At 52.9% G+C, this 27160-nt stretch overlaps 2 protein-coding genes across 4 annotated transcripts in view; one reads left to right on the top strand and one right to left on the bottom strand.

Moving 5' to 3' along the window:
• Positions 1–554: 554 nt before the first annotated feature.
• LOC308580466 (uncharacterized protein) lies at positions 555–17538 on the bottom strand. Of its 2 annotated transcripts, none has more exons than XM_081182151.1 (7): positions 17403–17538; positions 14295–14800; positions 14063–14144; positions 13716–13795; positions 12693–12819; positions 9231–9452; positions 555–2618 (listed from the first exon to the last, which is right to left on the bottom strand). In XM_081182151.1, exons 2-7 carry the CDS (start codon positions 14706–14708, stop codon positions 1354–1356), a joined length of 2190 nt encoding a protein of 729 aa, XP_081038277.1. In that variant the 5' UTR covers positions 14709–14800; positions 17403–17538; the 3' UTR covers positions 555–1353. The 2 variants fall into 2 exon arrangements, with proteins under 2 accessions (XP_081038277.1, XP_081038276.1); XM_081182150.1 differs by having other exon boundaries at positions 555–2683; positions 9212–9452.
• Positions 17539–21878: 4340 nt separating this feature from the next.
• LOC308580502 (uncharacterized protein) overlaps positions 21879–27160 on the top strand; it is a 48278-nt gene continuing 42996 nt past the window's right edge. Inside the window, exons 1-2 of one of the 2 annotated variants that reach the window (XM_081182227.1) lie at positions 21879–22103; positions 22207–22449. In XM_081182227.1, coding sequence (XP_081038353.1) covers positions 22088–22103; positions 22207–22449 — 259 coding nt within the window. In that variant the 5' untranslated portion in view covers positions 21879–22087. Of the gene's footprint in view, positions 22450–27160 lie in introns of both variants that reach the window. The other variant, XM_081182228.1, reaches the window with a different exon arrangement.

Raw genomic sequence — 27160 nt, forward strand, 5'->3', positions numbered from 1 at the left:
TTTCCAGTGTGGTGTAGTGGTTAAGAGCGGTAGTCTCGTAATCTGGGGAACCGGGTTCGCATCTCCGCTCCTCCACATGCAGCTGCTGGGTGACCTTGGGCCAGTCACACTTCTTTGAAGTTACTCAGCCCCACTCACCTCACAGAGTGTTTGTTGTGGGGGAGGAAGGGAAAGGAGAATGTTAGCCACTTGGAGACTCCTTAAAGGGAGTGAAAGGCGGGATATCAAATCCAAACTCTTCTTCTTCTTCTTATGAGGAACGGCCAAGGGAGCTGGGCATGTTTAGCCTGGAGAAGAGGAGGTTAAGGGGTGATATGATAGCCATGTTCAAATATATAAAAGGATGTCACATAGAGGAGGGAGAAAGGTTGTTTTCTGCTGCTCCAGAGAAGCGGACACGGAGCAATGGATCCAAACTACAAGAAAGAAGATTCCACCTAAACATTAGGAAGAACTTCCTGACAGTAAGAGCTGTTCGACAGTGGAATTTGCAGCTAAGGAGTGTGGTGGAGTCTCCTACTTTGGAGGTCTTTAAGCAGAGGCTTGACAACCATATGTCAGGAGTGCTCTGATGGTGTTTCCTGCTTGGCAGGGGGTTGGACTTGATGGCCGTTGTGGTGTCTTCCAACTCTATGATTCTATCCTGTCCGTAGTGTTCCTTCCTGTCCTTGTAAAATGTTATGTCTATCTTTTCCCGGTTGTTGCTGTTACCTAAAGTGGTTAGGGAAACCCAGCCAGATGGGCAGGATAAATCATCATCATCAAAAATACCTCATCTGTTGTGATGGACTGACGCTCCATTAACACTGAGGAGGAAAGGGAACAGAGTCACCTGCTCAAGGAATATATGCCAGACATTGACAAAAATGTCTCTGGTCAAGATCTGGTGCTCACTCTACAAGCTTACTGCTGTTCCCAACAGCCTTTGATGTATAATACACAGATAATTCTTTCTCCCTTGGGGACGCAATTCTCTGCTCCTGGCATGCACTCAGGAAATGGTTTGAAGGATCGAAGGAGAAGAGTAGCAAGAGATTTCTAGACCTAGCCTTCCCACAAAGAAAAGCCTGAATTCAACATCTTGGCCATTGACTTCCACACTGCAGATCTGGATACGTATTTGAAGAATACTGGGCACTGGGTTAGCACTCGATAGCTTTGAGAAGCAGGGCTGACTTCTCTGCTGAGCTGAAGAAGCACAAGAACACTGTTGGAATAGAAATTAAAGTTTCCTGAAATAAAATTACTACACAGCAATTGCTATGGTTTCTCCCCACTGTGAGTTCTTTGATGGGAAGTGAATTTGTAGCTGTGACTGAAGCTCTTTCCACATTCCAAGCACTGATAGGGTTTCTATCCACTATGAATTCTTTGATGGGAAGTGAGGTTATTCTTCTGAATGAAGCTCTTTCCACATTCCATGCACTGATAGGGTTTCTCCCCTGTATGACTTCTTTGATGGGAAGTAAGAGAGTCACTCCGACTGAAGGTCTTTCCACATTCCAAGCACTGATATGGTTTCTCCCCTGTATGAATTCTTTGATGGGAAGTGAGATGTGTGCTCTGACTGAAGTTCTTTCCACATTCGAAGCACTGATAGGGTTTCTCCCCTGTATGACTTCTTTGATGGGAAGTGAGTGAGCCGTTCTGACTGAAGCTCTTTCCACATTCCTGGCACTGATAGGGTTTCTCCCCTGTATGACTTCTTTGATGGGAAGCGAGAGAGTCGCTCCGACTAAAGGTCTTTCCACATTCCAAGCACTGATAGGGTTTCTCCCCTGTATGAATTATTTGATGGGAAGTGAGATTCCTACTATGACTGAAGCTCTTTCCACATTCCAAGCACTCAAAAGGCTTCTCCCCTGTATGACCTCTTTGATGGGAAGTGAGAGAGCCGTTGTGACTGAAGCTCTTTCCACATTCCAAGCACTGATAGGGTTTCTCCCCTTTATGACTTCTTTGATGGGAAGTGAGAGAGTCGCTCCGACTGAAGGTCTTTCCACATTCCAAGCACTGATAGGGTTTCTCCCCCGTATGACTTCTTTGATGGGAAGTGAGAGAGTCGCTCCGACTAAAGGTCTTTCCACATTCCAAGCACTGATAGGGTTTCTCCCCATTATGGATTCTTTGATGGGAAGTGAGATTGCTACTATGACTGAAGCTCTTTCCACATTCCAAGCACGGATAGGGTTTCTCCCCTGTATGAATTCTTTGATGGGAAGTGAGATGGGTGCTATGACTGAAGTTCTTTCCACATTCGAAGCACTGATAGGGTTTCTCCCCTGTATGACTTCTTTGATGGGAAGTGAGAGAGTCGCTCCGACTGAACGTCTTTCCACATTCCAAGCACTGATAGGGTTTCTCCCCTGTATGAATTATTTGATGGGAAGTGAGAGAGTTGCTCCGACTAAAAGTCTTTCCACATTCCAAGCACTGATATGGTTTCTCCCCTGTATGAATTATTTGATGGAAAATGAGATGGGTGCTCTGACTGAAGCTCTTTCCACATTTGAAGCACTGATAGGGTTTCTCCCCTGTATGAACTCTTTGATGGGAAGTGAGAGAGTCGCTCCGACTGAAGGTCTTTCCACATTCCAAGCACTGATAGGGTTTCTCCCCTGTATGAATTATTTGATGGGAAGTGAGAGAGTTGCTCCGACTAAAGGTCTTTCCACATTCCATGCACTGTGTCAGGGGTTTAGGAGCAGAGGCACGGGCAAGGGAGGAAACAGAGAGCGAAGGGGAGGAGGCAGAAGAAAAGATGAGTGATGACGACGACCCGAGATCTCCTAGTCTTTCCAGTGAATCAGAGGATTCACAGAAAGGAGCACCAGTGGCCAGGGCAAGGGGGGCACCCCAGGAAGATAGAGCCAGAAGGGACTCAGGGGGGAGCAGCTGGAAATCGGGACCAGCGTCACCGCCAGGAAGCAGGGAAGAGGAAGGGAGCCAGGGGGGAAGCGCTGGCAGCTCACCACAGGAGGGAGGGCATGAGTCAGGAGTGGCCACACCTCCATCGGGGAGCGAAGAAACGGTTAAGAGGAAGGTGGAAGGTTGGGCGCGCGCGCCAAGTTCAAATGCAGAGGAAGGCGGCGCAGTAAGCAGCCCCGAAAGGGAACCAGGTCCTAAAGCCCGGCGCAAGGAGGCAGGAGGGTCCGGGTCAGCGTCAGAAGAATCCCGGAAGGAGGAGGCCCCGGGGGGTAGAGGGACCCAGAGGAGGACAGTCAGGCGGAAAAGGTGGAGCAAGGCTAGGATATTAAGCTGGTGCTCACGGGGCGGAGACTCAGACGGAGCTTCGCCGATCTAGCTACTAGACGTAGAGTTTGCGCGCAGCAGCGTGAGAATGGAAACTGTAATTCAATAAAGACTTTTACTTAATGATCGCTGGCTAGCGTGATCCTCTGTGAGCTAGGATCTTCAAGCAGCTCTGACAGTAAGCTCCGTCTCTCCATTGTGGGCATCTACAGCCTCGAGGAGGGGAGAGAAACAGGTGCCTACTAGCGAGCTCACGAACGGCAGACGACATGACGGCTGAGCAGCAGATAGAGGACCTCAGAAAAGCAGTGGCACAACTGAACGCCGAGGTTCTCGCATCCAGGAAGAGAGAGGAGGAGGCAGCTGCCGCCTGCAGGGATCTCCAGGTCAGGTTAGACGTGCTGACAAAGCAGACACCCCGGCAGGAGGGAATTGGGTTGGCGAGACGGACAGGCGGGCTGGTCTCTCACTTCGATGGGAACCTGCAACAGTATCCCAACTTTAGAGCCGACGTACTGTGCGCACTGCAACTGCTGCATAAAGACTTTAGAGATGAACAAGAGAGAGTGGGGTTCATCATGTCCCATCTGCATGGGGATGCGAAAGCATGGCTACGCAATTTATGGAGAGATAAGGATCCGGCGCTCCAGAATGCGGATGCCTTTATTAAAGCGATGGATGGGTGCTTTTTATCAAGTATTGACGTGGATCTTGCACGGAAGGAGGTGCATGGGCTGAGACAAGGGAGGGCCAGCGTCAGGCAGTATCATGCCCGCTTTTTCGCCTTGGTCAGTGCCCTGGAATGGGACAGAGATTCGGCTCCTGTAAGAGACCTCTTTTGGGAGGGGCTGCACAACTCGATTAAAGATGAGATCGCGAGGGGGGAGAGACCCCGAACCACCCAGGAGGTCGTTCAGAGGGCACTGGCAGTGGGGGTGAGGCTGGAAGGACGTCCGTGGAGCAAGGACGAAGGGCGTGGAGGGCGCGAACCAGCCGGGGGCCCCTCCTTCCTTCCCAGAGAAGCAGCGCGGGCGCAATCCACGCCTCCGCCAGGAGGAGGAGCCGAACCTATGGAGGTTGGAGGTGCAAGGGCTCAGTCAGCAACCAGAGCCCTAGCACCGGCAGCAGTGAAAGCGAAGCCTCCTAGAGGGAACAGGAAGTGTTACGTCTGTGAGGAACCAGGGCATATGGCAAAAGAGTGTCCCCAGAGGCCCCACAAGCTCACTGCAGCCTCAGCAATGGTGACTGCAGCAACGCAGCAAGGAGGACCACAGCAGGGAAATGACGCGGTCTGGCTGGAGGAGGAGGCACTGGGGCCCAGCCAGACGTGTTAGTGACGCAGTCCCCAGAGATTTTACAGCCCGTGAACCCCCTCCCGCCCAAACCAGTAGTGAGGCTCACAGCATCTCTCCAGCTGCCCAATGGAATCACCATAGACGTGCCAATCACCATTGACTCAGGCAGCAATGCGGACTTTATAGGGCAGGACTTTGTCGACAGGCACGCTGTGCAGTTGCTGCCGGCCACACTGCCCCTGCAGGTTGTCACGGTGGATGGCAGGGAGCTGCTCGGGGGGCAAGTGGTGAAGCAGACGCCACCAATGGTGATGCGACTTGGGAATCACAAAGAAATCATCAGCTTCAACGTCACTCAACTATCTGACACGCCCGTTGTATTGGGCATGAGTTGGCTGGACAAGCACAGCCCAACGATGGCTTGGTACCAGAGGCAGTTGATCTTCGGCTCTTCCTTTTGTGCTGAACACTGCATCGTGCCCAGGCAGGAAGGAGAGGAAGAGGAGTCACAGCTGCTGCTCGGCACGCTGCAAGCGATTCCCCACAAGTACGCTGAATTTTTGGAAGTTTTCTGCGAGAAGGAGGCAGACAGGCTACCCCCTCACAGACCATATGACTGCAAAATTGACCTGCTGCCGGGGGCGGCGCTGCCTAAAGGGAGACTGTATTCCATGTCAGAGGACGAACTGCAAGAACTCAAGGAGTTCATTGATCATAATTTGCAGCGCGGCTTCATCCGGGAGTCCAAGGCAGTGGGGGGCAGTCCCGTATTCTTTGTTAAGAAGCGGGACGCGCCCCAAAAGAGACTCGTAGTGGATTACAGGATTTTGAACAGTGTGACTAGGCCATCGGACTTCCCCATGCCCCGAATTGACGACCTCCTCGCAAAGGTACGGAAGGGCAGAGTGTTCACCAAGTTGGACCTGCGGGGGGCGTACAACCTCATTCGCATGCGGGAGGGTGATGAGTGGAAGACAGCCATGTTCACGCCACTGGGGACCTACGAATATAGAGTTATGCCTTTTGGATTGCAAAATGGCTCCCACGTTTTTCAAGCTTTTATGCATCACGTGTTGGCGGGACTTCTCTACAAGACGTGCGTCTGTTTCTTAGATGACATCCTGATCTTTTCGGAGTCGCAGCAGGAGCATGACAAACACGTCAAGGAAGTGCTGAGCAGGCTAAAGCAACATAGGCTCTACGCCAAGCTGGAGAAGTGCCAATTCGACGTGACGGAGGTGGATTTTCTGGGCTACAAGCTGTCTGACAAGGGGCTCGCCATGGACAGCGCCAAGGTTCGAGCGGTGTTGGATTGGAAGAGCCCGCGCAACCGGAAGGAGGTCCAACGGTTTGTCGGCTTTGCGAACTTCTATCGCAAATTTATCAAGGGCTTCGCGATGCAGACGGCGGCCATCACTGACACGCTTAGCTCCAAGAAAAAGAAGTTCATTTGGACAGAGCAGGCGGAGCAGTCCTTTCAGGCACTCAAGCGTCTCTTCGCGTCGGAAGAGCAGCTGCTTCATGTCAACCCCAGCAAGCCGATGAGGGTGGAGACAGACGCTTCGGACAGAGCCGTGGGGGCGGTCCTGCTGCAGAAAGACCCGCAGGGGGTGTGGCGACCGGGAGCGTTTTACTCCAGGAAGCTCAGCAAGTCCGAGCAGAACTACACCATATGGGACAGGGAGTTGCTGGCCATTCACGCAGCGTTCAAGGCGTGGAGGCACTTTCTGATCGGCGCCAAGCACACGGTGCAGGTTTGCACGGACCACAAGAATCTAGAGCACTGGCGCACGGCACAGTTCCTGAATCAGAGGCAGATACGTTGGGCTGAGTTCTTTGCGAACTTCGACTTCCGAATAGAGTATGTCCCGGGGGACACCAACATCATGGCAGACGCTCTCTCCCGTAAGCCACAGTATCTGGAGGACGCAACACCAGCGGCCGCCATGCACATCTTCGCACCGACAGTGTGGGCGTGCGCCGCGGCGACCGTGGACCTAGAGGCGGTGCGACGAGCGTTGCAGGGGGACTCCTTCGCACGAGCAAAGATGGCAGAGGTGCAAAGGGGCAAGGCAGCGGCCGACGGTTTCCAGCTAAGAGATGGATTGCTCATCCGTAAAGGGGCCATCTACGTGCCGGGAGACGAACTTCGAGCCAAGGTGCTGCAGCAGCTGCACGACGCGCCCACGGCCGGGCACTTTGGCAAGGAGAAGACGGTGGAATTAGTAGCCAGGGATTTCTGGTGGCCTGGAATGAGAGGGGAGGTCGCAGACTACGTGGCGAGGTGTGACACCTGCCAGAGGGCCAAACCGGTGCACAAACCGCCGGCCGGACTGTTGGAACCGCTGCAAACTCCGGTCGAACCTTGGGAAAGGGTGGCCCTGGACTTTGTCACGGATCTGCCCAGCTCAAGGGGCAAGACGGCAGTGCTGGTGGTGGTGGACCTGTTTTCCAAGATGGCCCATTTCATTCCGTGTGCTAAGGTGGCCACGGCGGAGCACACCGCCAAACTGTTCATAGACCACGTGTTCAAGGTTCACGGTCTGCCACGGTCTATTCTGTCCGACCGGGGGCGGCAGTTCATCTCGAATTTCTGGCAGAAGCTGATGGGCTTCCTGAACGTCAAGATCAACCTGGCGTCGGCGAGACACCCGCAGACCAACGGGCAAGCGGAGCGGGTCAATGCCATCATGCAGCAGTACCTGAGATGTTATGCAAATCAACAGCCTGCGACGTGGGTGGATTACCTGCCGCTTGCCGAATTCGCCTACAACAACACGAAGCACGTGTCCACGGGGGTCACGCCGTTCTTCGCCAACAACGGGAGACACCCCAGAACCTTCCCGGGACTGGAAAGAATGGGGGAGGGGGAGCCGCAGACAGCAGATGCGTTCGCGTCGGAGCTGCAGGAAGTCCACGATCAGCTGAGGCGCCACCTGGAGCTGGCCAAGCACGCATACAAGGTACAAGCAGACAAGCACAGAAGGGTTGGAGAAGAGCTCCACGTGGGAGACTGGGTTTGGTTAGCAGCCCATGCAGTGCCGGCCAGGTCGTTGGCCAAGAAGAAACTAGGGCATAAGCAACTGGGGCCCTACCAAGTCGAAGAGCAGGTCAACCCGGTAGCTTTCAGACTGGCACTTCCGGAGGGTTCCAGGATGCATCCAGTATTCCACAGATCGGTGCTCACTCCCTACAAGGCACCGCACAGGTTCCAGGAACCCGGAACGGCGCCGAGTCCGGCCAGAGACAGAACAGGGCACGCGGGAGTGGCACAGAAGGAGCGCATCAACGAGGTCACGGAGATTTTGGACTCCAGATGGGGGGAAGAGGGGGTAGAATACTTTCTCGCCAAGGAGGGCACCCCGGCCAGTGCGAACAGCTGGGTGCCGGGATACGCCTTAGACGAACCTCTGCTCAAAGACGAGTTTCATGCCCTCTTCCCACATAGACCTATGCCAGCAGACTTTTTCGACGACTGGCTTTTCACGCCCACGCTTTCGGCCAGCACGTTCCGGGGGTTCGACTCGGACGAGGAACCGACACGAGACGTCCGTTCCCCGGAGGGGTCACCCTCGGGATCCGCCTCGGAACCCTCGTATTGGTGGGACGATAGGCCAGAGGAGCAGTTCCGCAGAAAGTGGCTGGAATGCTCAGGACGAGCAACGCCGCCAGGAGGAAGTGAGGGAGAGACGGACATGGACATTTTCGGGGACGACCCTGGTTTCGAGCACGGCGGCACAGAGATGGAAGCGGAGGTGACCGTCGTCGACGAGAGCAGGGAGGAAGAACCGGAAGACTTCAGATGGAGGCCCGCCACGGGAAGCGACCGATATCCGACGTTCGTCCCTTTGCAACAGCAGCCCCCAGCTCCAGCACCGGAAGGAGGGGAGGGGGGAATGGGGGGCTTCGAGGGGGGGATGGATGTCAGGGGTTTAGGAGCAGAGGCACGGGCAAGGGAGGAAACAGAGAGCGAAGGGGAGGAGGCAGAAGAAAAGATGAGTGATGACGACGACCCGAGATCTCCTAGTCTTTCCAGTGAATCAGAGGATTCACAGAAAGGAGCACCAGTGGCCAGGGCAAGGGGGGCACCCCAGGAAGATAGAGCCAGAAGGGACTCAGGGGGGAGCAGCTGGAAATCGGGACCAGCGTCACCGCCAGGAAGCAGGGAAGAGGAAGGGAGCCAGGGGGGAAGCGCTGGCAGCTCACCACAGGAGGGAGGGCATGAGTCAGGAGTGGCCACACCTCCATCGGGGAGCGAAGAAACGGTTAAGAGGAAGGTGGAAGGTTGGGCGCGCGCGCCAAGTTCAAATGCAGAGGAAGGCGGCGCAGTAAGCAGCCCCGAAAGGGAACCAGGTCCTAAAGCCCGGCGCAAGGAGGCAGGAGGGTCCGGGTCAGCGTCAGAAGAATCCCGGAAGGAGGAGGCCCCGGGGGGTAGAGGGACCCAGAGGAGGACAGTCAGGCGGAAAAGGTGGAGCAAGGCTAGGATATTAAGCTGGTGCTCACGGGGCGGAGACTCAGACGGAGCTTCGCCGATCTAGCTACTAGACGTAGAGTTTGCGCGCAGCAGCGTGAGAATGGAAACTGTAATTCAATAAAGACTTTTACTTAATGATCGCTGGCTAGCGTGATCCTCTGTGAGCTAGGATCTTCAAGCAGCTCTGACACACTGATATGGTTTCTCACCTGTATGAGTTCTTTGATGGGAAGTGAGACGGGTGCTCTGGTTGAAGCTCTTTCCACATTCGTAACTTGGATAGGGTTTATTCCCAATGGGATTTCTTTGATGAGAAGTGGACTGGGACCTCTGACTAAAGCTCTCTTCACACTTTGAGTATTTATATTGCTTCTCCACTGTGTGGCTTCTGTATTGCTCCCACTTGTTATTAATTTCCATTTCATCACCACCTGCAATTATAAAACCAATTACAGTGGTACCTTGGTTCTCAAAATTAAGCTGTTCTTGAATTGTATCCCAAAACCAAAGCGAGGTTTCCCATAGAAAGTACAGTGGTACCTCGAGTTACAAATGTGTCAGGTTACAAATGCTTCAGGTAACAAACTCCGCTAACCTGGAAGTAGTTACCTTGACTTTAGAACTTTGACCCAGGATGAGAATGGGAATTTTGTGCCAGCGGCGCGGCAGCAGCGGGAGGCCCCATTAGCGAAAGCATGCCTCAGGTTAAGAAAGGACCTCCGGAACAAATTAAGCTCGTAACTAGATGTACCACTGTAATGCGAAATGGATTAATCCGTTCCAGACAATTAAAAACAACCCATGAAACAGCAGTTTAACATGAATTTTACTCTCTAATGAGACCGTTGATCCATAAAATGAAAGCAATAAACCAGGGTGCCATCTACTACCCAGTATCAAAAACTGGCAGTGATCTACCCATTGCCATTGGAGGGACAGGGGTGGAAGAGGCGAGTTTAAGCGGGGGGACTCAAACTGGAGGGACAAGGGGTGCATGTGGGGAAGGAGGTGGCTAGCTGGATGCGGGAGGGGAGATTAAGTGGGGGAAACGAAAAACACTCAAACTGGAGGGAAGAGGAGTGTGCGTAGGATGCGTGTGGGGAAGGAGGTGGCTAACTGGATGCGGGGGGGGGAGTTTAAGAGGGAGGAAGGAAAGGGAGGCAAAAGTTCTCTCTCCCCAAAGCAGCTCTCTCGCTTGCTTGCTCTCCCCTCTGCATGTTTTCCAGCATCTGCCCATGCTCCCCATTCACCAGGGCTTCTGTCTCCACTTTGGGCAGCATGTCAAAGTGCCAGCCAGGGCGGTACTGCCTGCACATCCCTGGCGTGATGGAACAGGAATGCGGCAGCAGCACCAGTGCGCAGAGAGGAGGCGGCAGCTGCTGCTCTCCTAGCTGCCAGATGCTGAGTCAGGTGGGCTGGAGCCTGCGCACAGAGCGAGCACCCCGATCCCCCCACTCGGGAATGTGGCACCCACGCTGCTTCGCCTGGATCTCGCTTGGGGTCAGGCTTGGGAACGAGGGGAGGGAGGGAAGGCAAAGGGATGGGAAGGTCAACCTGCCCAGGATAGTTCCCCCACCACTGGGGGAGAGTTGCCAACTTCCAAGTCTCCCTACTCCGGAGTCACTTACATTCTGCGAAGCCACCCAACTCCACTTTGTAGCAAGGAAAGAGGTGCTTCCCATCAGAGGGAAGGGAAGGGAAGGGAAGGTAGTGGTGGCAGTCACTGCTGGGACAAGCTGCTCGCTCAAAATAGAAGTGTGCACTCAAATTGGAGCACGTTCAGCTTCCGAAAAGGGTTCAAAAACTGGAAGACTCATTTCTGGGTTTGAAGTGTTCGGGTTCCAAGTAGTTTGAAAACTAAGCTGTTTGAAAACCGAGGTACCACTGCATTTTAAAATATTAACATCTTATGGAAATATATTTTGTTCATAAAGATGTACTGTATTTTTCGCCCTATAGGACGCACTTTTCCCCCTCCAAAAATGAAGGGGAAATGTGTGTGTGTCCTATGGGGCGAATGCAGGCTTTCGCTGAAGCCTGGAGAGCGAGAGGGGTCGGTGCGCACAGACCCCTCTCGCTCTCCAGGCTTCAGGAAGCTCTGCGCAACCCTCGGGAGACCGGCTCCGAGGGTTGGCAGAGCTGACTGCAGTCCCGGGATCAGCGCAGCTCTGCGCGGCCACAGGGAGCCGGGCGTGAAGTCCCGCCCCGTTCCCGATGGCCGCGCTGAGCTGCCTTCAGTCCTGGGCTCAGCACAGCTCTGCGCGGCCACAGGGAGCCGGGCGCGAAGTCCCGCCACGCTCCCGATGGCAGCGCAGAGCTGCCTGCAGTCCCGGGATCAGCGCAGCTCTGCGTGGCCATTGGGAGCGGGGCACGAAGTCCTGCCCAGCTCCAGATGGCCGCGCAGAGCTGCCTGCAGGCCCCGGCTCAGCGCAGCTCTGCACAGCCACTGGGAGCTGGTCGCGAAGTCCCGCCCCGCTCCCGATGGCCGCGCAGAGCTGCCTGCAGTCCCGGGATCAGCGCAGCTCTGCGCGGCCATCGGGAGCGGGGCGCGAAGTCCCGCCCAGCTCCGGATGGCCGTGCAGAGCTGCCTGCAGTCTCTGGCTCAGCGCAGCTCTGCGCGGCCACCGGGAGCCGGGCGCGAAGTCCTGCCCCGCTCCTGGTGGCCGCGCAGAGCTGCCTGCAGTCCCGGGATCTTCTCCCCATAGCCAGTCCCACAAGCTCGGGGGACAGCGGCGAGGCAGAGCGCGCTTTCCCGCTGTTCCCCGACCTGGTTCTTCCAGCCCCGTACCTGGGGGAAAATAATTCCCCCCCTTTATTTCCCCCCCAAAAAACTAGGTGCGTCCTATGGGCCGGAGCGTCCTATGGGGCCCAAAATACGGTAATACAAGAGAAAGGAACAAAAAAGGGAAGGAGTGTCTGGAAGAACGATTTTTAAAAGAGGAAAAAAATTGTGGAACAAATGTAGCGTAATAAAAATAAATTTCCCTTTTATATCATATAGATGTTAAGTGGTATTGTTACACTAATATCCAGTTGTCCCTTGGTTCTCGAATGGTTCTGTTCGACTCCCAGAACCGATAAAAAACCAAGGCGCTGCTTCCAATTGACTTAGCTTCCTGTACTCAATCGGAAGCTGCGCTGACCATTTGACTTCCGAAAATCGTTCGAAAACCGGAACACTCATTTTGAATTTTCAGTTATTTGGGAGCCAAAGCATACACGTACCAAGGCATTCAAATTCCAAGGTATGACTGTATATATATAGAGAAACTAATTAGAGCCTCAGGAAGAACAACCCTTCACAACTGTTCATTACTGAACAGTGCTAATGAACAGTTGTGAAAAAAGAAGAAATGAAGGGAATTAGATGGGAATTCTTACTACAGAGTTCACTGACTTTGTTGGCTGGTATTAGCTGACATACTTACGGGAACCTGAGATTCAATTAATTTTGTTTGGCCCAATCACGAAATCTGCTCTGTCTCCATTGACTGACAGATATTCGCAGAAAACACCGCCAAACACCCTCCATTCCAAGTGATTTCTGGGGGCGTTAGATTTCCAGGTGATGTAGGTGGCGCTACTGAGTTCCATCCAAACCTTGGAGATTCATCGCAAGGAGAGATTTATGGAATTTCAAAACAGATATGATGATCCTCAGAGAATCTTACCCAGAGAATCCAGGAGCCCACGGTTCTCCTCCATGACCTCCTTATACAGAGCTCTCTGGTCAGGATCCAGCAACGCCAACTCCTTGTCCGTGAAATGAACGGCGACATCCTCAAAACACACCAGACCCTAAAAGAAAAAGGGGAATGCCCTCCTTTTAGACAGCATAAAGATGATCTACTACACATTGCTCCATTGTTTACTGCCAGGTAATTTTTGTGTTGTTTAAATGGGATTATTTTCCTCCACATGGTATGAATGCTTATTTTAACATCTCGCTGGAATTACTTTATTATTTTAATGATGGGTCCTAATCTTTGTGTCCCCTTCATGGATCACTGCCTTGCCGTGGCGAAGGGGCTTGAATAACTCAGAGAAGCTATGAGCTATGCCGTGCAGGGCCACCCAAGATGGGCAGGTCATAGTGGAGAGTTTTGACCAAACGTGATCCACCTGGAGCAGGAACCGGCAAGCCACTCCAGTATCCCTGCCAAGAAAACTCCATGGACAAAGGCAACAGGCATATAATGGACCATCAAGAAGGCTGATCGCCGAAGAATTGATGCTTTTGAATTATGGTGCTAGAGGAGACTCTTGAGAGTCCCATGGACTGCAAGAAGATCAAACGTATCTATTCTTAAGGAAATCAGCCCTGAGTGCTCACTGGAAGGACAGATCATGAAGCTGAGGCTCCAATACTTTGGCCACCTCATGAGAAGAGAAGACTCCCTGGAAAAGACCCTGATGTTGGGAAAGATGGAGGGCACAAGGAGAAGGGGACAGCAGGGGACAAGATGGTGGGACAGTGTTCTCGAAGCTACAAACATGAGTCTGACCAAACTGCGTGAGGCAGTGGAAGACAGGAGTGCTTGGCGTGCTCTGGTCCATGGGGTCACGAAGAGCTGGACACGACTAAACAACAACAACAATCTTTGTGTAAATGGGTGGAACTCCACATTTTTTTCTTCCAAGCATTCTGGCTGCCCCACCCCATAGTCTCTCCCTACAAGTCTCATGCCCCCTACCTGATCTGCTTCTATAGGCACTGCTTCCCCTTCTCCACCATGAAAAGACACATGAGGTCTTGCTGGCATCATCCGGTCACCTGCCAGAGACAAAGGGAAGTGGGAAGCGATGAATGCCTGCTTTTCTCCGATGTTCAGGACTGCATCTCTAATTTCAGATGGACTTTTGAAGAAGTCTACCCTACTGAGTCATTCGTACAACTTCATATTTTAGTTGTTCAAAAATACGTCTCTGCTCCTTTGTGCTCTTGGGCCCAACCACATCCCCATAAAAGTGGAAAATAACCCACAGATTAGTTTACGAATCCCCAGGATGTAACCAAAGAGAGAAATAACTCTCTCCTTACCCAGTGGTCTCTCTCTGGTTTCCATCAGAGTCATCCTTGCCTCTGAGGAATCGGGACCCATTTCTCTCAACAGATCCTGAACCTGAAATGGTAGAGGCAAACACTTTAGGGGTAGCAGATCTCATTCCTTGGATCCGATCCATAATGGGATGGGACATTAGTACCACATTTTGGAATACTCTTGCTCTGGTTTGGAGCCCCTTGGGAGTTTCCAGAGGAAAGTCTCTCTTACCTGCAGCTCTGCCTGCTTCCTCTCCTCTGCCTGACTCAAGAGGAAACCTTCAGCCAGGGCCACTGCCTGGGAACTGGTCTCCGCTCCACATTCCCTCACCCAGCTCTCCATCTCAGGTGGAAGGAAAGCCAGGAACTGCTGCAAGATCACCAGGTCCAGCATCTCAGCTTTTGTGTTCTTTTCTGGCTTCAGCCACTGACAGTCAAGGTGGTAGAGTTGGCTGCAAACCTCTCGAGGTCCTTCAGCCTCCTGGCAGCGGAATTGCTTGAGCTGCTGGCTCTGCACATCTGAGTGGAGGGCGTCCTTCTCACCCAGGATCTCCCTCACAGAGTTTTCCCAGAATGCCCCAGTGCTCCCCTCTTCAGTAGCATGGCCTCTTCCTGCTTTAGGTTCAGCCGAGTCTTGCTCATCCATCCGTAGTCTCAGGTAACTTCCAAGAGATCAGAAGTAGTCCCTTTTTTCTTCTGCAAAGTTCTTCCCATCCGAATTAGAGGTGCTGGCAAACCCTACAAAGCAAATGAATTGTTCTGTTATAAAATTGGCACTGTCTCAGGATCAGAAAAATGTCCCCAGACAAATGTGGATGGCTTTTGCTAGCAATCAAGGCTGCACTGCACTAAAGCCCAGGCTCTGAACATATTGTGGTTGTAAGTTGTTTTAAGCTGTTTTTAAACTTATTACAGCTCCGTGAGAGAAAAATAAAGACTCCAGAAAAACAACAACACACCATCAGAATTTGTCTTACTCTGGCTGGTCTAAATTTAAGTATAAGAAGAAGTTATTATCTGCAGAAAACACACACACAAATCATCAGAATTTGGCTCAGTCTGGCTGGTCTAAATAAAAATTTAAGCATAGTAATAGTAATACATTACTACTACAACTACTACTACTATTATGCCGCCCATCTGACTGGGTTATCTCAGCTACTCTGAGCGGCTTCCAATAAGATGAACATCAAACACAGTAAGGCATCAAACATTAAAAATGTTTCTGCATCAGTAGAGCAATTATTCTCCTAGCTGGGTCTCAGCGGCTTTTGATACCATCAACCATAACTTCCTTCTGGACCGTGAAGGTCCTGTGTGAGTGTCTGGAGGTGGTTGGAGGAGGGATGGTGGCTAACGGATTGAGGTTGAATCCTGACAAGACAGAAGTTCTGTTTTGGTGGGACAGGGGACAAGTGGGTGTGGGGGACTCCCTTGTCCTGAATGGGGTAACTGTGCCCCTGAAGAACCAGGTGTGCAGCCTGGGAGTCATTTTGGACTCACAGCTGTCCATGGAGATGCAGGTCAACTCTGTGTCCAGGGCAGCTGTTTATCAGCTCCACCTGGTATGAAGGCTGAGACCCTACCTGCCCGCGGACTGTCTTGCCAGATTGGTGCATGCTCTAGTTTTATCTCCCGCTTGGACTACTGCAATGTGCTCTACGTAGGGCTACCTTTGAAGGTGACTCAGAAACTGGAATTAATCCAGAATGCGGCAGCTAGACTGGTGACTGGGAGTGGCAGTACGTTTCCGAGCACATTCAAAGTGTTGGTGCTGACCTTTAAAGCCCTAAACGGCCTTGGTCCTGTATACCTAAAGGAGCGTCTTCACCCCTATTGTTCTGCCCAGACACTGAGGTCCAGTGCCAAGGGCTTTCTGGAGGTCCCCTCGCTGTGAGAAGTGAGGTTCCAGGGAACCAGGCAGAGGGCCTTCTTGGTGGTGGCGCCTGCCCTGTGGAACGTCCTTCTGTCAGATGTCAAGGAAATAAACAACTACCAGACTTTTAGAAGACACCTGAAGGCAGCCCTGTTTAGGGAAGTTTTTAATGTTTAATGCTGTATTGTGTTTTTAATATTCAGTTGGGAGCTGCCCAGAGTGGCTGGGGAAACCAAGCCAGATGGGTGGGGAATGAATGAATGAACTCAGTATAGTGGTACCTCAGGTTACAGACGCTTCAGGTTACAGACTCCGCTAACCCAGAAATAGTACCTCAGGTTAAGAACAGAAATCATGCTCCGGCGGCGCAGCAGCAGCAGGAGGCCCCATTAGCTAAAGTGGTGCTTCAGGTTAAGAACAGATTCAGCTTAAGAATGGACCTCTGGAACGAATTAAGTACTTAACCCGAGGTACCACTGTACAGTGACCACTAATAATGAAATATGTTGCAGATATCCCTGCACATTTATTATGATATTTTGTGATATACAAATGAAGGGAGAGGATTTACAATCGGAAGACTATTGAATGGGAAGGGACCCTGACGACCATCTAGTCCAGCCCCCTGTGATGCAGAAATATTCACCCAACTTGAGGCACAAACCCATGACTAGGAGTCTAAGAGTCTCATGCTTTACTGACTGACTCAGTCTATTCATTTGTATCATTTACTGTTCCCATTATCCTTGTTTACGTGACCCCATTAAGAGTTATTCCAAAAGAAAGGAAAAAGGCAAACACAGCCCCCCCCCCATCTACAAAGCAGGATAAGGCCACTTTAAAGAGTACTGGCTTCCTCCAAAGAATCAGGGGAACTGTAGTTTGATGAGGGTGCAGGGAAAGCTCGTTGATTTGGGTCTCTGCCCCCCCCCCATGCACCTTCATCCTACAGCCTGGGGACCCCCCTTCTATGCAAGGCACCCCAAGGGGGAAGACTGCAGATCCCAGAAGGGGGACCCAGACAGCTCTGGCAAAGGAGAGAGAGAAAAGCAACCCCTCCCCTTTCAAGACGGGGGGGGGGGCTTTTGCTCTGAGGGACCCCGCCCCCTTGTCCTCCCTTCTCTAGGAATCCAGCTTAGTTCCTTTTAACCCTTCATGAGCCGAACGCACCCAGTTCCCCCCTCTATGGAGAGCAGGAGCCCACAGAGAGGGGCTTTCTTCTGGGGAGGGTGGGGACCCCTTGTAAGGCAGCAGCGTGTAGGGGGAAAGGCTGTTCCAGAAGCAAAGGACGGCCTGGTGGGGGCTCCTCCCTCAGAAGGGGGGGGCATTGGCATGCCACTTTTTCCCTCCCCAAAGGGGCAAAGGAAGAAGAGGATGCTCCCCCCCCTTGGGCATCCTCCCCCTGCAGCCCTGGGACCCCCTTCTCCCCCAGGCGCCCCAAGGGGAAAGAGAGAGGAGACTCACTGGATCCCAGGAGGGGCCACCAGGCAGCCTTGGCAGAGGACGAAGGAGGAGGGGCTTCCGCTCTGGAGGACCGGGGACCCCCGCCCCCACTTCCTGGCCTCTCTAGGATTCCAGCTCGCCTCCTTTTCTTCCATGTCGCCCGCTTCTGCGCCTGCGCCCTAACCCTCTCGGATGAGGGCGGTCTTGAGCCGCGCCTCCTCCGCTCCCTCAATCCAACGGCTGGTGGGTGACGTCATGCCGCAAGGGGATCTCGAAATCCGCCGCGCCCGTGAGCTGAGGGGAACGGAAAAGGCGGGAAAGGGGAGAGGAGAAGGGACATGTGACATCCTTTTATATATTTGAACATGGCTATCATATCACCCCTTAACCTCCTCTTCTCCAGGCTAAACATGCCCAGCTCCCTTAGCCGTTCCTCATAAGGCATCGTTTCCAGGCCTTTGACCATTTTGGTTGCCCTCCTCTGGACACGTTCCAGTTTGTCAGTGTCCTTCTTGAACTGTGGTGCCCAGAACTGGACACAGTACTCCAGGTGAGGTCTGACCAGAGCAGAATACAGTGGCACTATTACTTCCCTTGATCCAGATGCTATACAGTGGTGCCCCGCAAGACGAACGCCTCGCAAGACGGAAAACCCGCTAGACGAAAGGGTTTTCCGTTTTGGAGGCGCTTCGCAAGACGAATTTCCCTATGGGCTTGCTTCGCAAGATGACAGCCCATAGGGAAATCTCCGGGACAGCGGGGAAGCGCAGCGCGTCTTCCCCACTGTCCTCGGACCTCCTCCGAAGCCGGGCAGGGGGGCGGGAACACCTGCCCCCGCCGCTGGGATCCGGAGCGCTGCTCCAAAGCGGGGCGGGGGGGGCGGGAACACCTTCTGAAGGCGGGCAGGGGGCGAAAGTCTTTGTCCCCCCTGCCTGCCTTCCCAGGGGCTTTTAAATCGCCCCGGACAGCGGAGAAGTCCTCCGCTGTCCCGGGGCGATTTTAAAATGCTGCCCGCCAGCATTTTAAGATCGCCCGGACAGCGGAGAAGTCCTCTGCTGTCCCAGGGTTTTTTAAAATGCTGGGGGTGGGAAGAAAAGCCCTTGTCCCCCCCCCCCAGCCTTCAGAAGAGGTCCAGGGACAGACTGTCCCCGGACCTGGTCTGAAGGCGGTTTCCCTAGGAACGCATTAATTGATTTTCAATGCATTCCTATGGGAAACCGTGCATCGCAAGACGAAGAGACTTGCGGAACGAATTAATTTCGTCTTGCGAGGCACCACTGTACTCCTATTGATGCAGCCCAGAATTGCATTGGCTTTTGTAGCTGCCGCGTCACACTGTTGGCTCATGTCAAGTTTGTGGTCAACCAAGACTCCTAGATCCTTTTCACATGTACTGCTCTCAAGCCAGGTGTCCCCCATCTTGTATTTGTGCCTCTCATTTTTTTTGCCCAAGTGCAATACTTTACATTTCTCCCTGTTAAAATTCATCTTGTTTGTTTTTGGTATTACTTCTGGGTTAGCGGAGTGTTTGTAACCCGAGGTACCACTGTACTTAAAAGTAAACACATTAAAGAAGAGGAAGAGAAAGAAGAAGAAAGCATCCATAGACCCTTGTTCGGGAGGTCCTCCTCATGGCCTGCCTATTTGAAGGCACTTGAGTCTGAATCACTAGTCACTGGGCCCATGACCCTCAACACTGCAGATCAACAATGGTAAAAAGAAAACCATAAAAACTTTCTTGAGCAGCTTGCGGGGAAAGTGTCAGACATTGACAAAAATGTCCCCCTGGTCAAGATCTGGTGCTCTTTCCACATGGCATGGAAAAAGGACTCAGACACTGCTACTGGGGTGACTCGTGTTGCTCTCAGTTCCATCCAAACCTCCTACCTTGTGTTGGACGTGTGCAGATGTGAACTGGATTTGGCTGAAGCAAACTCTTGCTGAAGAACAGCAGCCAGTGAATCCTAGATGTAACCTTGCCACAGAGAAAAGCCTGAATTCAACACCTTGGCCAATGACTTCCACCTCACAGATCCTGTGATTCCCTACAGACCTTCCTGGGTGTTCAGGAACCCTCTTGCGTGTTCAGGTTGGCAGAGGGGGCCCTCTTGGTAGTTTCCCCTGGTGGCGGATCCTTCGCTGGGGAATTCCCTCTCCCCACAGAGATGAACCAGGCACTTTCCCCTCTACTCCCAACGCCTTGGACACAGGAACACACCCACAAGGACTCCTGACTAGCCATTTGGCTATGCAATGTGGGCTGTTCTGTAAACTCTGTTCTGTCCTATCTCCATTTTTTCTGCTTCTGTTTAATTCACCAACCAAGAACTCATACAGCGACCAGCAATAATGAACTATATGTCAGAGATCCTCCTGCTATTTTTGTGATACAAATGGCATGAAAAGACTCAAGTCTATTTATCTGTATCTTTCATTATTCCTACAATCCTTGTTAATAACCCCCCCCAAATGTTATTCCGAAAAGAAAGGAAAAAGACTGTTCTTCCTTGGGATCCAGATGCTGCCTTCCTTTTGGGGAGGGGGCTTTGAGCACAGGGAGAAGAAAAGCCCTTCTGCATCTGCAGCAGCAAAACCGGACCACTTCCTCTGTCCCAGATGCAACAACACATGTCTCTCTCCTGTCGCTCTCCACACCCACGGCTGGCGCTGTTACCTTCCAACAGCTGGATCTCACTCCCAAAGGCACTCTCTTCCATGGTCTCCCAAGACAGATGGAGGCCAACTAACCAACCATTCCCCCCCTCACAATGCACAATGGGGCTTTCCCTCTCCTCCCCCTCCTGGTGCCCCCTGAAGTTGGCTTGAGGAGGTTGGGGGGGGGGAGTCCACCACACCAGATGCCGAGAGAGGAGGTCCTTCCATCTGGAAAATGGGAACACTTTGAAGAATTATGTGAAGATGAGTGCCGTATAATCATAACCATAAAATTATTACAGTGTGGAATTCCCCCATTTACACAAAGATTAATTGTTGTTTAGTCGTGCCTGACTCTTTGTGACCCCCTGGACCAGAGCACGCCAGGCACTCCTGTCTTCCACTGCCTCCCGCAGTTTGGTCAGACTCATGTTTGTAGCTTCGAGAACACTGTCCCACCATCTCATCCTCTGTCGTCCCCTTCTCCTTGTGCCCTCCATCTTTCCCAGCATCAGGGTCTTTTCCAGGGAGTCTTCTCTTCTCATGAGGTGGCCAAAGTATTGGAGCCTCAGCTTCACGATCTGTCCTTCCAGTGAGCGCTCAGGGCTGATTTCCTTCAGAATGGAGAGGTTTGATCTCCTTGCAGTCCATGGGACTCTCAAGAGTCTCCTCCAGCACCATAATTCAAAAGCATCAATTCTTCGGCAATCAGCCTTTTTTTATGGTCCAGCTCTCACAAATATTAATACCCATCATTAAAATTGTTCCATTAAAATGTTGAAATAAGCATGCAGGAAAAGAATAGAATTAAAACAGCGCAGCTATTAAGAGGCAGAAAAGAACAGAGCAATGTGTAGAAGATCATCATTCTCCCTTTCTCTCTTAGGGTCCAGTGTGTTTTGAAGACATAGCTTTTCATTTCACACACAAAGACTGGGCGTTGCTGGATCCTGACCAGAGAGCTCTGCAGGAGGAAGTCAAGGGGGTGAAGTGTGGGATCCTGGACTCTCTGGTAAGGCTCCCTGCTGGATCATCAGATCAGTTCTTAAATTCCATACAGATCTCTGCAGTACAAACCTCTGCAATTTTGAGGGAGCCCAATAGCGCCAGCTACAGCGTCTGAGATTTTAACATACCCACAACTCTTCTTGAATGGAAAACTATCAATGTGTGTGTGGGGGGGGTATCTCTTGTTTTATCTGGGAATATTCTTCTACCAAAACTTTGTAAAAGCATTGCAGGAGATCCTGGGGACCCTACCAGGCCCCGATAGCTCAGACACCCCAGGGTCCTTGTACTTGAGGAATCTGGAAAATGACCTCATTGACAGAACTGAAAAGAATTTATTACAATCCTTCTGTGCTCTGCCACAAGACGCCCAGAATGAAATACTCTCCAGATTTGACCGCTTACGTTCCTGACTGATAAGTCTGAAGAAGGAGCAAAGGCCTCATGCAAGCAAAACTTGACCCTTTGTGCTCCAGATCCAGTCCACTAGATATAACACCGTGAGTTAAATTATCGCTTTCGGGGAATAACCAAAGCTTAGAAGCTGGGAACTCCAAGGCCATAAACTAGAACAAGTCTTAAACTATAAGTACTTAGGAATGGTGGTCCAGGCTTCAGGATCCAATAAACTACACGTAAATTCCATCAGGAGCTCTGGGGGGAAAACAGCAAATTGTATCCTCAAATCTTCCCCAAAGATTTGGTCCCCATGCAACCCCTGACAGAGGCGGGATATAAATAATAAATTATTATTATTATTATTATTATTATTATTATTATTATTATTATTATTAAATACGGGCACAACATCTGCCTGGCTTGCAATGAGAGGCTTCTAAAGTGTGTCAACGGTGCTCTCCATACAAAGCACCTAGCATGGGGGCACCTACATGTAATATCTACTCTGCTCTTTTCTGCCCATGCTCTGGGGTTGCAGTTTTCAGGCTTGGGGACAGGATGGTGACTGGTTTTTGCACTAAGTTCTGTCAGTTATCCCCACTGAGTTCAATGGGATCTACTCTCAGGTCACTACTGTGCAGACCATGCCAGCCTTACGAAGTGGGGTGAGGAGCATACAGAAGAAATTGGAATCACTGGAGATGTTTAGAAATGGGGCTTCTCTTGAGAAGGGGCTGCCCCATTTGTGCTTCTCCAGGGGCAGGAGAATATCTAGGGCAAGAGAATCCCTGCAGGGCCTCTGAGGCTCCCTTTGCTTCTTCCTCTCTCCCAGAACCCTGCAGCTTGTTTTGGCTCATTGACTCCTCAGGAAGGATGAAAGAGATGGATCCTGCAAAGCTAGCGAGGATGGAAGGGGGAAGATGGACGGTTGACCTGGTCCGGCTGTCTCCTGCTTCCCTCCCCACAACCTCAGAGCATTCCCTCCCAGGGACCTCCGAGAGATCTGGTAAGTCCCAGGGGAGTGAAAATGGGGACGTGGATGGAAGGAGCTGGAGAGGTATTGGGTTTTGCTCAGCGTGGGGGTCGGGGGAGGCAGGCAGGCAGGCAGATGGAGATGGAGAAGGGGAGCACTTTTTGGGGCTCCTCCACCTGCCTGCCTGCCTGCCTGCGCCTTTGTAATCTGCAGGCATTTTGAGCTAGGAAAACAGTCGTATATTCCATGGATCAGGCTTATCCACACACATCTCTGGAACCGAATCCTGATCCTGCGTCCTCCGTGTGTTGCCTTTTTATTTTCTTTTTGGAATAACTTTTATTTGCTTTTAAAAACAAGGATCATAGGACCACTAAATGATGCAAATATGTAGACCACGGGTCGGCAATCTATGTCCCATGGGCCGCAAGCGGCTCACAGGGGTCATTTAACTGAGCTGCCCCCAAACTGAGCCGTCCGTTCGGTGAGTCCTGTGTGTACACACGTGATCCTGCCCACGGAGCGATCTCCGTGAGAGTGAACCAGCCCAGGCGAGGTAAAGCTTGCCGACCCCTGATGTAGACCGGGTCTTCTCATGTCATTTGTATATCTCAAAACTAGCAGAATCTATTTGCAGGAATATCTATAACATACAATTCAACGTTAGTGGTCAGTGTGTGAGTTCTGTGTTCATGAAATGTTTTAAACTGGAACAAAAAATGGGGAAACAGGAGGGAACAGAGAGCATTCAACACTGCATAGCTGAATGCCTAGTCAGAAGTTCTTGCGGCTGTTGTGTTTAGATTAAATGTGATTAATAGTATTTTTTCCTCTTCTGTTACCAATGAAATTATACGGAGTTGGTCTCCTCATGAACACAGGACAGGGGTTCAAACTGAAGAAAGTGATTTATTTATAAATTTAAATTTAGACCAATCAGATTGAGGCAACTGCTGATGGGGTGTAGGTGTGATGGCCTGGGATTCCGATTCGGAGGATGAAACAGAGGAATCCCAGCCTGCACAGGAGTCCCCGCCTCCAGGGCCGGCTGAACTGGGGCAAGGCCTAGATGCTGAAGAGCCTGCACCTGTGGCAGTGCAGCAGGAGCTGGCCCCAGGTGAAGCCCTCCTGGCCCCAGAGGGGCCTGATGACTCAGTGGCCACAGGTGAGCCTCCTCCAGGGCCCAGTAACCCTTCGGCCTCTCCTGATCTGCAGAGGCTTAGGGCAGAGAAGCGAAGGGAACTAGTTGCCCCCAGGAGGAGTGCTTGCCTTAAGGCCAGAGTAGGCGGGGCTCCTGGGGGTCGGGACCGCCCCTGACCTTAGAAGAGGATAAAAGCCCAGTCATCCCGGCCCCAGGTTGCGGGAGCAACGTCGTTGTTGGCTTCGGACCTTCCTGTGTTCTTGATCCCTGCTCGGCCTCCTGTTCCTGACTATCCGGTACTCCTGTTCCCTGCTCGGCTACCTGTTCCTGACTATCCAGTACTCCTGTTCCCTGCTCGGCCTCCTGTTCCCGACCATCCGGTGTTCCTGTTACCTGCTCAGCCTTCTGTTCCAGCGTTCCTGTTCCCCGCCCGGCTCTCTGCATCGGACCTCGCCCCGCTTCGTGTGGACTCTGCTACACTCACGGTACCTTACCCCCGGGACCAGCACAGTTTGCTCCCGCCACACCCGCACTCCCCCTTCGTAGGGGTGCGTTCGGGAAGAGCCAGAGGCCATGGCTGACCAGGCGGCAGCACTGGTGACTTTGGCCCAGGAGAACCAGGCCTTGACTCACACCGCGCAGCAGCTCAGTGACGCAGTTGTGGCACTTCAGCAACGCTTGGAAGCCCTACCGGCTCCTGGGGCCGACGCCCCGGCTCCGGGCAAGTACCCAGTGGCTTTGCCTGAGAAATTTGATGGAGTCCCGGCCAGCTTTCCCATGTTCCTGGCCCAGGCCAAGCTGTATATTCAGGGGCGAGCCCGGAACTTTCCTGACGACCGCACCAAGGTGCACTTTTTGATTAGTTTGTTAAAGGACCAGGCGGCCAAGTGGGCGTTGCCGCTACTCAGGCAAGACTCCCCCTTGCTGGCAGACTATACGGGGTTTTGCAATCGTTTGGAGGCCGCGTTCGGCAACCCCCAGAAAGGGAGTCAAGCCAACCGGGCGATTCGGCGGTTGAGACAGGGCAAGTCCACAGTGGCCGCATACACCACAGAATTCCGGCTGCTGGCACAGGACTTGACCTGGAACGACTCGGCTCTCCGGGACCAGTATCTCGAGGGGCTTTCAGATGAGATACTGGACCAGCTGGCCACGATGGAACGCCCCACCACGCTAGACACCCTTATCCAATGGAGTCTACAGATTGACGATCGGCTAGAGGACCGGCGTCAGGCTCGGGACCGCCGGCACCTCCAGTTCTTGGCCCCAGTGTCTACCAGCAGCCCCACGGGCCCAGCTAAGTCATTGGAGGAACCTATGCAGCTTGGGGCAGTGCGGCCACGCCTCTCCCCCGCAGAGAAGTCGCGGCGTCGGGAGGGGAATCTATGTCTCTATTGTGGCGGAAGCGGACACTATGCAAGGTCCTGTCCTGAGAAACGCCAGCCGCAGGGAAACCACCAAACCCCAGTAGCTGATGGCCCTGGCTACCTGGGGTCCCAAACAGCACAGAATGGGGCCGCACCAATTGAATTACAACACCTTATGGTTCCGGTACATCTATACCCTCCAGGAGGGCCATGGATTCTTACCCATGCGCTGGTGGATTTGGGCGCAACCCGCTCTTATATGGACGCTGCTTTTGCTGCCCAGCATCGGGTGCCACTTCGGAACAAGCCAGAACCGGTGCAGGTGGAGGCAATCGACGGACGGCCCCTGCGTTCGGGTGCCGTCACTCAGGAGACCCAGCCCCTGGTCCTGTGCCTCCAGCAGCACCGTGAGATGCGAACTCTGGATATTGCCTCCATGCCCCGGTTCCCCCTGGTGCTTGGGATGGACTGGCTGGAGGCTCACAATGTGCAGATTGACTGGGTCAAACGGACTGTACACTTCCCAGACTCCAGTTCTCCTGCTGAGACTGAGATGCTAGCAGCTGCGCCCACTGAGGAGGTTGCTGCAACGCTCCCCGCTGAATACCGGGACTATCACGACGTGTTTGAGGAATGGGGGGCAGACCAGCTGCCGCCGCATCGGTCCTTTGACTGTGGCATAGACCTCCAGCCCGGAGCGCCTCTACCGGTGAGTCGCTTATACTCGTTAACAGAGCCAGAGCTCGAGGCTTTACAGGACTTCTTGCGCAAGAACCTGGAGCGTGGGTTCATTAGGCCTTCTACCTCGCCCACTGCTGCGCCAGTGCTCTTTGTTAAAAAGAAATGTGGGGAGCTCCGCCTTTGCCATGATTACCGGGCGCTGAACAAAATCACCATCCCGGACCGGTACCCTTTGCCCCTTATTTCGGAGTTACTGGAGCGGGTGCAAGGGGCGCAGGTGTTCACCAAGCTAGACCTCCGGGGTGCCTACAATTTGGTTCGGATCCGCGCCGGGGATGAGTGGAAGACCGCATTTGGGACCCGGTACGGACAGTTCGAATACCTAGTTATGCCCTTTGGTTTGTGCAACGCGCCTGCTGTGTTCCAACGGTACATCAACCACGTGTTCCAGGACTTGCTAGACAAGTACGTGGTGGTGTACTTGGATGACATTCTGGTTTACTCCCGTGACCCGGCTTGCCACGAAGGCCATGTCCGGACCGTGCTGCAGCGCTTGCGCGAGCATCGTCTGTATGCAAAGCTCAGCAAGTGCGAGTTTCATCAGCGGTCAGTGGACTTCCTGGGTCACCGACTCTCACCAGGTGGGGTGCAGATGGATCCTGGGAAGGTGGCAGCGGTTCGAGAATGGGCGGCACCTCGGAACCGCAAGGACCTACAGCGTTTCCTGGGGTTCGCCAACTATTACCGGACCTTCATTGCGGACTATGCTCACCGCACCACCCCGTTGACCCGACTACTGCGCCCCAAGACGCCGTTTTCCTGGGACAAGGAGGCGGAGGAGGCGTTTCAAGGGTTGAAGGCCTGTTTCCAGAGAGCGCCAATCTTGCAACATCCGGATCCTTCTCGACCCTTTGTGGTAGAGACTGACGCCTCCAGTACGGCTCTCGGTGCCGTCTTGTCTCAGCAGCATGGACCGGAAGCGCCACTTTTACCCTGCGCCTTCTATTCCCGCCAGCTCCTCCCAGCGGAGCGTAACTATACTGTGTGGGAGCGGGAACTACTGGCCATCAAGGTAGCCTTTGAGGTCTGGCGCCACCATCTTGAGGGGGCACGACATCCGGTGGAGGTGAGAACCGACCACCGGAACCTGGAGTACCTCCAGACCACCCGCAAGCTGAACCAAAGACAGATCCGGTGGGCGTTGTTCTTTTCCCGGTTCCAGTTTCGGATCCGCTACATCCCTAGCTCTCAGAATCAGAAGGCGGATGCCCTGTCCCGGAAACCTGAAGACAACGCAGACACGGTACAGCAAGCAGAACCCACCACGATCCTACCTCCGGCTGCATTCCTGGCCACCCAGGAGGCCACTGCAGGTTCGGGTGCGGGAACAGCAGCGGGTCGACGCTTGGGCCCAGGATCGTCTCCCGGAGCTGGCTGAAGGGTCCAGTCCACAATATCCGGGGCTGGTCCTGCATCAGGGCCTGCTGCTGCACCACGGTCGTCTGTACGTCCCGCCAGGGCCACTACGGCTGGAGGTTCTCCGGATGGCCCATGA

The sequence above is a fragment of the Podarcis bocagei genome (genome assembly GCF_964188305.1).
Source record: "Podarcis bocagei genome assembly, chromosome: 2".
NCBI lineage: Eukaryota > Metazoa > Chordata > Lepidosauria > Squamata > Lacertidae > Podarcis > Podarcis bocagei.